Below are 13,655 nucleotides of genomic sequence, written 5' to 3' on the forward strand. Positions count from 1 at the left end.
GGTGCGGGCCACATTGCAAGGCATGGCGGGACGGATTTGGCCCGCGGGCCTTGTGTTTGACACATGTGACCTAGGGTGACCAGGTAGAAGGCCTGGAGTGCCCGGGCAGCACAAGGCCCTCACCCAGGTGGTCTGGGAACTGCTAACTGTGAATTCAATCCTCCAGGTTGCTACCACGCCTCCTGGCAACAGTCGGAGCAGACATAGTCCTTGCCAGGAGGAATTTCACTTCATCCTTATCTCAATTACTTCATATAATAACACAAAGCACACATATCCCACACACATGGCAATCTTCCCCAGTGGGAGCACATGTGGGAGGCAACCAATTGGTGTGTCTTGCATCAATGTCTCTCTCTCTCTCTCTCTCTTGCTCTCGCTCTCGCTCAAAGATCAATGGAAAAAATATCCTCAGGTGAGGATTAAAATAATAAATTATTTAATTAATTAATTTTTAAAAAGGATGAAAGAAAGAAGGCCATGTAAACATCATTTGAGGAAAGTCAGGACAGCTACTGCATCATCAGGGACACATCATGGCTAAGTCCATCGCTGGAGATAAGGACCACCTCTTCAGAACAGCAAAAGTTCAATTTTCCAAGATTTAACAATTTATAAACCTAGTGACATATCCTCAAAATTAGAACATAAAGATGAACATAACTATGAGAAAAAGTAGACAGATGACAAGTATAGTGGGGTATTTTGACACAACCTTGGTAATTGATAGAATCAGCTGTGGAAAAAATCGTGACTATGTGAAAGGTGTGAACACCATAATCACAAATTTGACATGACAGACACAAACCTATACCTCAACTAAAAAAGAAAAAAAGGAGTAAAATGGTAGAAATATGTACAAAAATACCAATAACACAACATATTTAAATGTACACGTACTTACCTACCAGTGAAAGTCTAGAGCTTAAGGTCCTACTTTCCCCCATAAGCCATGTTTATCCCGCATACACCAAAACTTTTTCTATTCCAATATTCTGCTTCCAGTTAAAGGTATGTCACTACGATTGCTGCGGGTGGATAAAGTTGGTATTTTTTTCCTGCAGGAAAGAATCACTGCCTCACCGAAACCAGTTTGGCCTGCGAACTGAAAGGTTCCAGGTTCGATTCAGGTCAAGGGCATGTACCTTGCTTGCGGGCACATCCCTAATAGGGGGTGTGCAAGAGGCAGCTGATGGATGATTCTCTCTCATTGATGTTTCTAACTCTCTATCCTCTTCCTCTCTGTAAAAAATCAATAAAATATATTAAATTAAAAAAAAAGAATCACTGCCTGAGACTATGGGCATCACCCAGGTAGCCAGCCAGGTGAGGAGGAAATCACAGACACTGGTCCACAGGATTCTAAAATGTCTCAACGCTGGACTGAATCACTAAAAATGTCTGCATTGTAAAAATGAGATTAAAAACAACAACAACACAAAATTTCGTCCCCAGCCAATGTGAACCGAATGAAAAGAGGACTACCGCACGGCTCCTTACTTTTCCTTCCGGCTGCCCAGCTGGCGAGCTGTGTACTGGTCCCCGTAGTCGATCAGCACCAGCTGCCGGGAGAAGACGTTCACTTTGTTGCCGATGAACAGGTCTTCCAGGTGGAGGTTGTCATACCTGGTCCGTTTCAGGAAGGTGCGGCGGTTCTTCACGTCGTGCTAGAGCCGAACGACAGCGGTGGTGGGAGGGAATGTCCATCTCCTCTGCGATTAGGAAGAGCCCTTCCTGCTGCTTTATTAAACACAGGCTACATTCTGCTTCACTTTGCTACAAACACAGACCTAATTTCTTTTACAACTTCTGTATTTCAGAGTCTTCTCCAGTAATAACCTAAGAAATTCTCCTTACAAATGTGCTACTTCTGAAGAAAACCCTGACTATAACGATGTGTTTACTGCCAAATCATCGCAGCGAGTCACTACCTCTGGCATCCCAGAGAAACGCCAATGTCTGCTTTCTCGCCCAAACAAATCTCCAATGCCACAGGGGTTCACCGTTAAAGGGGCTGCCAAGGAAGGGAAGCAAAGAAATAAATGGGACCTCAGCTGGGTCTTCTTCAATCGGGCCTTTTGCAGAGATGACAGCTTTCAATGTTGGGGACGCGTTTATGACCAGGACCAGCTTTATCTGGAGCTACTTACTGTCACTTCATCCAAAACATGGATAATTCCATCCAGTTCCCTAACTAAAAAATATTAATTCCTATTTTTCAACACTTAAAAACAAACTGGAATTATAATACCAACAATGAATCCCATTAAAAATACACATGGAAAAGTATGTGTAGACACACGATCTAAAAGCCAAGCCCATTCCTCTCCCTCCCCCATCCTTGCTCCCCTGCCCGCTCGCAAACAAAGAAAGACTCATTTACCATTTCAACAGATCCGTCCCCTGGGTAATACAAAAGCTCATACCGGCGATAAAGTGAAGCGTTTGGATCGTACCACTCTGTGATGAAAACGAATCTTTCACTCTGATTCTGCAAGGAAAAGGAAGATTTTAGCATTAATGCATAACATATAGGTACCCTTGTAGAAATCATATACACTGAAAACAAGAGTTACCAAATAAGTGCAACAACCCATCTGTTATACTTATATTAAATTATTCTGTTTTTCTACAATATATCAGTTATCAAAACACCCTCAGATATGTGCCCCTAATTTATTAAATATCCTTAGACATCTTGAACATGGCTTAAGAACCGCTTGATACCTCACAGCCACCCAGTCTTTCTGAGTAAATCAACCATGTTTAAAACACCTTTTAGAACTGTAATAATTCATTCCTACCAAAAGCAAGTTTACACACACACAATCAATAAACTGCCACGAAAAACAAATTCTGAGTGATTAGCTCACAATTACATAAAGCTTTAACTTTCCTAAATTTAATTTCTAACAGTACTAGCATATTATTACAACTAAAATCATAGTAAACTAGAGGCCCAGTGCATGGATTCATATACCAGTGGGGTTGCTTGGCTTGCCCTGTGCCTCTCACAATCCAGGACACTTCAGGAGATGTCGAACTGCTGGTTTCAGCCAGATCCCCACAGGCCAGGCTGAGGGACTCCATCAGTACACGAATCTGTGCACCAGGCCTCTAGTATGCATATAAAATCATTGGTTAATCTCTTCATACCTTCCCCTTTCTCCCCTTCCCTCTGAGGTTCCATGTTTCCATGCCTGTGCACTGACCATTTGCCCCCTGGTGGTCAGTGTGTGTCATAGCTACTGATCGAAAGGTCAAACTGTCACTTAGGCTTTTATAAGAGATTCGTGGCCCAGTGCACAAAATTCATGCACTTGGGGAGGAGTCCCCCAGCCTGGCCTGTGCCCTGTCGCAGTGTGGAAGCCCCGTGACCCATCGCCCCAAAGAGGTAGGCCCCGCCCACCGACCTGGGGCTCTTCAAAGGATTGCCCCAAAGAGGTAGGCCGGAGCCGGTGGTCTTGCCTCCGTGCTACAGGACCCCCAGGACTCGCTGTGTGGAGCCGAGGGACCCCCCAGGCCTCACAGGGCGGAGGCCTCTGGACCCCCGGCACTGTATAGAGACCTCTGGGCACCAGGCCTCCTGGTGATGGATTGTGACGATATGATGCAAGTCCCTGATGCTGCAAGGGCCCACCTACGCCTGCTGTGCACACAGCCTGCTGACCGGCCATTACACGTGAGGGTGTCCCAACCATTTGCATATTACCCTTTTATTAGTATAGATACCTTTCCTCTCCTTAGTAATTTCACCTGATAGTATTTTTTATTTTATATATATATATATATATAATTGATTTCAGAGAAGCAGAGTGAGAGAGAGATAGACTCAGCAATGATGAAAGAGAATCATTGATCAGCTGTCCCTCACTGGGGATTAAGCCCACAACCCTTGGGCATGTGCCCTGAACGGGAATCAAACCATGACCTCCTGGTTCCTAGGCTAACACTCAACCACTGAGCCAGCCAGCTGGGCTGACAGCATCTTTTTATAGATATTGTAGGAGAATGTGTAGTCTAGGTCCTCTGAGAAGCAGGTGAGATGCCATGAAGGAGGATCCCCTGCCAGTGAGAGGGGGAGGGACCGGGTAGCTGAGGACCTGAGGACAAGTCCGACCCTGAATGGAGGACAGGGTGGGGGGCTCCATGGGATCCTCCTGGACTGATGGCAGGCTGGGGAAGGCTCAGCACAACCACCAGAGAGGAAGTGCCTGAGCCAACTGGCCCTCAGAGTGTTCCTGCCTTCCAGGGCATCACTGCTCCTCCCGGACCCTGGCTGGGCACCCTTGGAAAGCCCGCCCTGTGCCCTAACTGCAAAGCAACCCTGATCACAGAGCACGGGGGCAGGGGCCCCTGGTCATCCAAGTTCCCTCTAGTTGGAGGTCTGCTAGGGGCAGTTATGAAAAAACAAGTCTAAGATGGGCCCTCCCTCCCTGACTATTTAGCAGTATTTCCCATCAAACATATTATTAAAAATGTCTTAGCTCCCAAAGCCTTTCATTACAACAGCAAAATGAAGAGGGATGGAAAAAGGAATCTATGAGTATTGTTGCTAATTCTGGATTTAATGTCAGAGTCTCAGGTTAAGGTATATGGATGTTGATAATTCACTTATAAATGTTATGTTTATAATTATACTCATATCTATATAGTTGTTTTTTAATATATTTTATTGATTTTTCACAGAGAGGAAGAGAGAGGGATAGAGTTAGAAACATCATGAGAGAGAAACTTCGATTAGCTGCCTCTTGCACACCCCCTGCTGGGGACGTGCCCGAAAGCAAGGTACATGCCCTTGACCAGAATCGAACCTGGGACCTTTCAGTCTGCAGGCCGACGCTCTATCCTCTGAGCCAAACGGGTTTCGGCATATAATATAGATAGTTTTTAACACACTATTTCATTTCCCCCACAATCATCCATAAATGATACATTAAACAATGCTTTATATATATATATATATATATATATATATATATAATATATATAATACATATATAATATATAAATATATATTATATATAATATAATATTATATATATATATATATAATATATATTATTGATTTCAGAGAGGAAGGGAGAGGGTAAAAGAGATAGAAACTTCAATGATGAGAAACATTGAATGGGGCTACCTCCCGCATATCCCCTACTAAGGATTGAGCCCACAACCCAGTCATGTGCCCTGACCAGGGGGAATTGAACCATGACCTCCTGGTTCATGAGTCAATGCTCAACCACTGAGCTACACCGACCAGGCTAAATAATGCTTATTAGTCAAGATGAAATAAAGGTAAAATAAAAGACAAACCATGACATTTGTAATAGCTTTTTATCAGACATTTTTACTTGATCCTTATAAATATAGACTTTTAAAGCTTAGGTTTCACTGTGCCTTCTAGTATTGTACTCTTTTAATATAAAATTTGAATATGAGTAGCTTATTAAATTTTTACTATCTTTAATAAAATATTCATCCACTCAAAGACTTGACTGAACTAGTGCCTTCACCCTAAAGTAAATACAGAAACTACAAAATGGAAGGAAGGAGGCACATCTCCTTCCCGGAAAGGGCAGGCGAAGGGCAGGCTGGACAGGCCCATGGAAGCCCAGAGCCCCTGGCACCTCCCCTGATCTGGGTAGCCTACCCACAGAACTGGCCACCATACCACTGGAATTCTGAGGCAGGTAGTCGAATTCTGCACACCCAGAAAATAGTATTCACATGAAGAATAAACTACGGTTTATGAGAACTATTGTTTCTGGCTGACAAAGTAGCTTATAGCAAACCCATGGTATCTCCCCAGAACAACTATCGATAGAAAAGTGGGATACAAAACAACAACTAAAAACAAACCAAGAGTCCTCTGAGGTAGAGAGCAACCGTGAGGGAGTCAGTGAGACAGGGTCGGTGAGAGAGGGCAGCTGTCTACCAGGTGCCGCTGAGCACCAAGAAAGCAGAGGCGAACACTGACAGTGTAAAGAGCGAGAGTCATTGGAGAGTTGTAGGAGGTCATGGGAGCTCTTTTATAAGTTTCTGACACCTGCATTTAAGATGTGTTCTACCAGGCCCAGACAAGGGAGTCACTCAGAGTCAGTACATGATTCCTAAGGAAGGAAATTAGTTCATGAACGGAAGGGTGTCCGTGGCAGAGACAAGACGCAGAGGCCACAGTATTAAGACGTGGTGGTGTGGGTTCAAAGACATAGTGGATGTTGGCCTGGAAATGTCTTTATTTCGCCTCCATTGATTTGCAGGGGTTTGTTTTTTTTTCATTTTTTATTATTGGTTATAGTGTTTCAAGATGAAAGAGCAACGGAGATGAGTGGTGGTATGGTTGCACAATATTGAGTGTATTCAATACCACTGAACTGTACACTTACAATGGTTAAGATGGCAAATTTTATGTTTTGTATTTGACACAATAAAATAAAATAAAAAATGGGGGAAAGAGACCACAGATGACCAGACAGTTCATTCATGCACTGACTTATTCGTTCCCAAAATACTTTTCAACGTTTATCTGATGCCAAGTTTTGTGGTACATTCTTTAAATTCCAACAAACAATCCCTGACTTCAAGGAAATCAATGCTATAAAACCCAAATATGTAAGCAAATCGTTACAGGCCAACGTGGCGAGAACAGTAACAGGCAGAGCTCGCACTTTCCATTGGGTGCCTGCTATGTGCTAGGTTCACAGATCCAAACCCTTACGTATTTTATACAACATTATGAGAGAGATGGTATTATGTCATTGTAAAGATGATGAAACGAAGGTTCAGGTAAGTTAAAAAACACGTCCAGGATGAACCCGGACACAGGTGAACCCAGCTGGCTTGATGCCAGACCCCATGCTCTTAACCACCTTCCTGCGAGTGGGGAGGGCACTGAGGGACCAGGGCCGGCAGGCTCACGGGCTGCTCTGCTTGCTGGGTGTCCGGAACCTGAAGTGAAGCCTCCAATGTAATCTCCTGTGAGAGCAGGTCTTAGAAAGCAACAGGACAGCAATGGCAATCGGGCCACGCTGCCAGACTTGTCGTTCTATCCACGCGCCAAAAGGTGTGTGTGGCACTCTATGGTGCTGTATTTCAGGAAAACGCCTTCAAAACAGGCCGCCAAACAGTTCTGTTCTTACGGAACTGCTCCCTTGCCCAAATCGCACTGGAACGGATTCAAATACTACCTCACAGAGAACGGTGTGGAGCTAACCAGAAATCTGATTTTCAGAATTTGCATGATTGAGAGTTAGTAAATGGTCTCAATCAATCTGAAGCCAATTATCTGTTTCAGTGGGACTTCATAGACACTCTGGAGTAAACTCTATAGATGATGGAATTGACACTTCAACAGGCTTCTGCCCCGAACGACAGCATAATAGAAACCCACCCTGAATGACAGCATGGTGGAAAACCCACCGTGTGAGAGAAACCCTTGCTGCTTCCAGCAACGGTTGGGGGAATGTGGTTTCCCAAGAAAAGCCTTCACCTGGCCTTGAACGTTCTGAGGCCGCAGTGGACCACTGAAGGCCTCTTACCTGACACAGTAGGCAAACACACAGAGCAATGCCTACTGCTTCACTTCGATGCCACAGTGATAAGTACAATGAAACAAAAAGACAACAGCCAAAATGTGTATCTGTCCCCCTTACCACCGGGCTAGGCTTCAAGTGTTAACTTGCTTTTACTGAACCTTTACCAAACAGTCTTCCTCCTGGGCTTCTTTCAAGGACCAAGTATCGATACTTCTCGCACATTGGACTGTGTCAAATGTTAACTCAGAACCGGTGTGAACCTGTCTCGGTTGTTCCCAGGGGGCTATTGCTCCCTCGTGAACCCAGCTTGAAAGGCAAGCAGAAGGTGAGCTCCTGGGAAAAGGCCCTTCGTGTGGAGTTCTAGCTTAGCGTTTCTCACCAAGTCCGACAAACATATTGCATAAGAGGAAAAGGCAGGTGAATTATTAAACTTAGTTAATTATCCCATTCCACGTAAATTCTTTAAGAACCAAGTAAAACAGTTGCAATCACTTTTTTTTTTTTTTAAATCCTCACCCAAGGATTTTTTCTAATTGATTTTCAGAGAGAATGGAAGGGGGGGGAGGGTAATAGAGAAACATCGATGTGAGAGAGACACATCAGTTGGTTGCTTCCCACAAGCCCTTGACCAGGGCCAGGAGCCCATAACCAAGGTACATGCCCTTGACCGGAATCAAACCCAGAACTCTTCAGTCCACAGACAAACACTCTATCTACTGAGATAAACTGACTAGGGCTATTGAAATCACTTTTATCTTTTTTTAAATTTATAGTTTAAGGCCAGATGTCTTCTCCTTTTGTGAAAATATGATGTTCAACATTAGGAGTCCACATATTTCCAAGATGGTATATTGTTTTAATTGATTTCAGAGAGGAAGGGAGAAGGAGAAATAGCAGATAGAAACATCAAAGATGAGAGGGAATCACTGATCAGCTGCCTCCTGCACTCCCACATAGGGGATCAAGCCCACAATCCAGGCATGTGTCCTAACCAGATAATGAACCATGGTCTCCTCGTTCATAGATTGACGCTCAACCAACTGAACTGGGACACATACAAGATAGGTAGTATTTTCTTTAAAAAAAAAAAAAAAAAGGCATCAGAGATAACATGGCAGAAGTCGGAGGTGTCCCTTAACCAGAAAAAATTCAAAGCTGAGTAAACAGAATACAAGCTCAGGTGGTTCCCCAGCTGTGACACTCAGGTATGCATCTCAATTTAACTAACGAGCCGAAAAAGCTGAAGATCCATTTCCTAGGTAAGTGGAATCGTGTAAAAAGCCACACATCCGGGTTCAGGGGAGAAAGGGCTTTCTAAGTATTTTTCAGCATGAGTCCTGGAGATTTCTGGAAGATTCTTCCTCCTAGGCTTCTGCAGATCACTATGTAAACTTCAATCTTCCTGCTGCCCTGTAACAAACACAACGCCACACACACACTGCCCACCGGGGCAGGGGGGCCTTCCCTCTGAAAGCCAGGCAGACCTCTGCTTTAGATCTCTTCAAGAAAACACACGTTTTGCCAGCCCAGCCCCAGCCACCAGATATTTCTGTGCTTGGTATTTGATTTTCACAGAAGTTCAGGCATTGAAGGACGAGGAAACAGGTGAGCTAGGTGCAATGCTTGGCGGAGTTTTATGATTTGTTTCCTAGGAGCCAGATGTGATGTCCATATCAACTTCAGGACCAGCTTCCCATTTCTGCCAGAATATATGCGGGGGTTTGGATGGGGCTGCCCTGAATGTATTAACCACTAAAGAGAGAATGGCCACCTTCACAGGATTGGTTCTGACGATCCCTGAAGGTGCAATGCGCCTCCATTTGTGGAGACATTCAATTTTCCTCTGCAACGCTCTGCAGTTTGCAGTGTAAATCTTGCATTTCTGCTAAAAACACTCCTAGGTTTGGTGCTGTTGGGAATTATTTCCTAGTTTCCTTTTCAGATTGTTCACTGTAATATATAGAATATAATTGATCTTTCTATAATGATCTTAAATTCTGCAACCTTGCTAAACACATTAGTTATAACAGTTTTTGGGTTTTTTTGTTTTGTTTTTTCTTTGGTGTGTGTGTGTGTGTGTGTGTGTGTGTGTGTTTTCATTTTGAAGATTCCATAGAATTTTCTACATTTAAGGTCTTATCACCCGTGGACAAAGAGAGTTTTACCTCTTCCTATCCTGTCTGTTTGCCCTGCAGCCCCCTTTTCCCTGCCTGACTACAATGCCTAGAGTCTCTGTTACAATGTTGTGTGAAAGCAGCTAGAGAACGAGAGTCTGAATATTTCTGAGTGCCAGTCCTTGGAGAAAGCACAGTGTGGTCCAGCAATGCAGACTCAGGGGGCCCAAGCACCACGGCTCCTGTGTGGGAGCGCGGAGCCTGGCGTCGGCAGTGTCTTTGGCTGTATGAGAAAGAACCTGTGATCCTGCGTACTCTGTGCTTCCTAGGTGAATGGAATTCGTACGCCACACCAGAGTGATTAAAAGTAACACGCAACTAATCAAATCCATCAAGGACATCCTGAAAGAATGTCCAACGGTGGAGGGGTGCCATCTAGTGTTCAATGTGGGTTTCAACACATCCAGGCCTCAACCATTTTGCAACCAGCCCCACCCCTGCAATGTTAGCAATGTCATTATATATTAAATCAGCATAATTTTGCAGAAGCCCTAATTATCAAAATGAAATTATGATTCTTAAAGAAAATCTGTGCCACTCGTATGCTCTAGAAATTCAGTTTCAAAAAGCAAGTAAACGGCATTAACTTCTCTCCAGAGCCACAAAAAAAGCAGAAGTTAGTTACTCCTAAAAAATAAACACCTGGACACCAACTGCAGATTAGAAGGAGCACAAGCTTCCAAGCTAAACAGGTTCAAGGCCAGCCCCTGTCACTTATTAGTAGCATAAATTTGAGTGATTTTTGTTTTGGTTTTTTAAAAACTTCTTTTCCTTCTATGAAAAGAACTTAATACAAAGTAGGCACTCAATAAACGAAAAATGTTAACAATTAAGAAAAATAGATTTCCCATTCTGATATATAAATCAGTAAGTTCCTTTTGGTTTTTAATATAGTCCTCTCCAGTCCCCGATTTCCTTTCTTTCTAATCCCTGGCATGAAAAAATGCTTAATCTGAGTTTTTGTTTTTGTTTCTTTCTCTATCCCCCAATAACATTATAGTTCCAAGCAAGTTTAAATTAGTTAAAGCTTTTTCAGTTTTCGTTGTTAGCCACTGAAGAGATCACCAGGTTCAAACCGCTGCTCTATGGAAGCTGAGGGCTTCACCTGCTTTCTAACATCCAATAAACTGCACAGCAAGGTTTTAGACCGTTAAAAGCAATGCTTTTTAAAAAATCCTGTTAAACTATTTCAAGAATATCTTCCTAGTGATATAACAAATGGTTTAATCTGTGTGTGTATGTATGTGTGTGTGTGTATGTGTGTCTGCACATGTGCCAGCATGTGTGTGTGTAAAAGAATGCTTTTTATTTTTTATTTATTTCCTTTCTTTATTGATTAAGGTATTACACGTGTCCTTATCCTCCCAATGCTCCCCCACCCTCTCTCCTCCTTATCCCCACCTTCCCCTACCTTCCCTGAGGTTTGACGGTCTGGTTGATGCTTCTTTGTCTCAGGATCTGTTTTTGTTCATCAGTTTATGTTGTTCATTATAATCCACAAATGAGTGAGATCATGTGATATTTATCTTTCTCTGACTTATTTTGTTTAGCATAATGCTCTCCAGCTCCAACCATGCTGTTGCAAATGGAAGGAGTTCCTTCCTTTTTACAGCAGCGTAGTATTCCATTGTGTAGATGTACCAGTTTTTTTTAATCCACTTTTTTGCTGATGGGCATTTAGGCTGTTTCCAAATCTTAGCTACTGTAAATTGTGCTGCTATGAACATAGGGGTGCATATATCTTTTTTGATTGGTGTTTCTAGTTTCTTAGGATATATTCCTAGAAGTGGGATCACTGGGTCAAATGGGAGTTCCATTTTCAGTTTTTTGAGGAAACTCCATACTGTTCTCCACAGTGGCTGCACCAGTCTGCATTCCCACCAGCAGTGCACAAGAGTTCCTTTTCTCTGCATCCTCCCCAGCACTTGTCATTTGTTGATTTGTTGATGATAGTCATTTTGACAGGTGTGATATGGTACCACATTGTCATTTTGATTTGCATCTCTCAGATGATTAGTGACTTTGAGCATGTTTCCATATGTCTCTGGGCCTTCTTTATGTCCTCTTTGAAAAGTAACTATTTAGGTCCATTGCCCATTTTTTGATTGGGTTGTTCATCTTCCTTTTGTTAAGTTGTATGAGCTCCCAGTAAATGTTGGAGATTAAACACTTATCAGCGATAACATTGGCAAATATGTACTCCCATCAATGGTTTTTCTTGTTGTTTTGTTGATGGTTTCTTTTGCTGTGCAGAAGCTTTTATTTTGATGTAGCCCCATTTATTTATTTTTCTCTTTAGTTTCCATTGCCCGAGGAGCTGTATCAGTGAAGATATCGCTACGGCATATGTCTTGAGATTTTACTGTCTGTGGCTTCCTCTAAGATTTTTATGGTTTCCTGCATTATGCTTAAGTCCTTAAGTCCTTTATACATTTTGAGTTTATTGTTGTGTATAGTGTAAGTTGGTGGTCTAGTTTCTTTCTTTCTTTCTTTCTTTCTTTCTTTTTTTTTTTTTTTTTTTGCATGTATCTATCCAATTTTTCCAACATCATTTATTGAAGAGACTACCTTGACTCCATTGTATGCTCTTGCCTCCTTTGTCAAATATTAATAGTGGTTTGGGTCAATTTCTAGGTTCTCTAGTCTATTCCATTGGTCTATATGTCTGTTCTTATGCCAGTACCAGGCAATTTTGAGAACAATTGCTTCCTAGCACAGCTTGATATCTGGTATTGAGATCCCTCCTACTTTGTTCTTTCTGCAGCTATTTGGGGTCTTTTTTTTATTCCAGATGAATTTTTGGAGAATTTGTTCTGGGTCTGTGAAATATGCCATTGATATTTTAAGGGGGAGTACATTGATCTATAGATTGATTTGGTAGTATGGACATTTGAAGGATGTTGATTCTACAAATCCATGGATATGATGTGTTCTATCTGTTTATGTCTTCCTCTAACTCTTTTTTCAGTGTCTTGTAAACTTCTGAGTAAAAGTATTTTACCTCCTTAGTTAAGTTTATTCCTAGATATCTGAATTTTTTGGTGCAATGGTAAATGGGATTGTTTTTTAAATCTCTCTTTCTGTAAGTTCACTACTGGTGTATAAAAATGCCATAGATTTCTTGGCGTGAATTTTATATCCTGCTACAATGCCGAATTCATTCATTAAGTCTAATAATTTTTTGATGGAATGTTTAGGGTTTTCTATTAAAAGAATGCTTTTTTAACCCTTGGATTAATTTCATTAACTTATCCTTGCAAATTTTCCAAATTTAAGTCTCTTTTGAGGCTAATCCTATCTTTAAGATTACAGATATATTCTTTGAGTAAGCAACAATTTAGCTATAATACATAAGAAGAACATTCTCTTGACAGCTCTTTGCATCAATTCAAATAGTCTTTTAAGCTATCTGTTACTGAGGGCCTGCTTACGCCAGGCCTGGGGATGCAAAGGACCCTAAGAAATCAGCCCTGCCCTCCTGGCGCTCACTGTCCTCAACTCAGGGCTGAGCCCTCACTGGGAAAGCCAGGGGGCAGGTTGGAGATAAGTTCCCCATGCAATGTGCATCTGAAAGCAGATGGGCCCAGCACCCACCAGCACTGGCTTCCTAGGAGACCAGGGCCTTGGGGAAGGAGCATGGACAGCAGGGACAGCAGGAGGGACAGGCAGGGACCAAGATGTCCCAACTAAATGCCATCCTTCTACTTTCCTCACCCTCTTCTCCCACAGCCTGTTTGTCTCCTAACACTGACCAATGCTAACAGTACATTATCTGTTCGTTTGTTTAGTGTGTGACTCTACTCCCAGAAACTGTAGCCCCACACCAGCAGGACCAAGTCATTCATGCTATAGCGGGCTGCCACGGACAGTGCCCCATACAGAAGAGGAACTTTAAAATCATTGAATAAATGAATGAATCTAGAGTTTCAGAATAAAATACTCCACT

The 13,655-nt window shown here is 42.5% G+C and overlaps 1 protein-coding gene across 2 annotated transcripts in view; it reads right to left on the reverse strand.

Annotated features, from left to right (window-relative positions):
- NME7 (NME/NM23 family member 7) overlaps positions 1 to 13,655 on the reverse strand; it is a 98,699-nt gene that overhangs the window by 78,910 nt on the left and 6,134 nt on the right. For both annotated transcript variants that reach the window (XM_045582952.1, XM_036443051.2), the window contains exons 2-3: positions 2,384 to 2,491; positions 1,501 to 1,667 (exon numbers count right to left, since the gene is read on the reverse strand). In XM_045582952.1, coding sequence (XP_045438908.1) covers positions 1,501 to 1,667; positions 2,384 to 2,491 — 275 coding nt within the window. The remainder of the gene's footprint in view (positions 1 to 1,500; positions 1,668 to 2,383; positions 2,492 to 13,655) is intronic.

The sequence above is a fragment of the Pipistrellus kuhlii genome, unplaced genomic scaffold (assembly GCF_014108245.1).
Source record: "Pipistrellus kuhlii isolate mPipKuh1 unplaced genomic scaffold, mPipKuh1.p scaffold_m20_p_18, whole genome shotgun sequence".
Classification (NCBI taxonomy): domain Eukaryota; kingdom Metazoa; phylum Chordata; class Mammalia; order Chiroptera; family Vespertilionidae; genus Pipistrellus; species Pipistrellus kuhlii.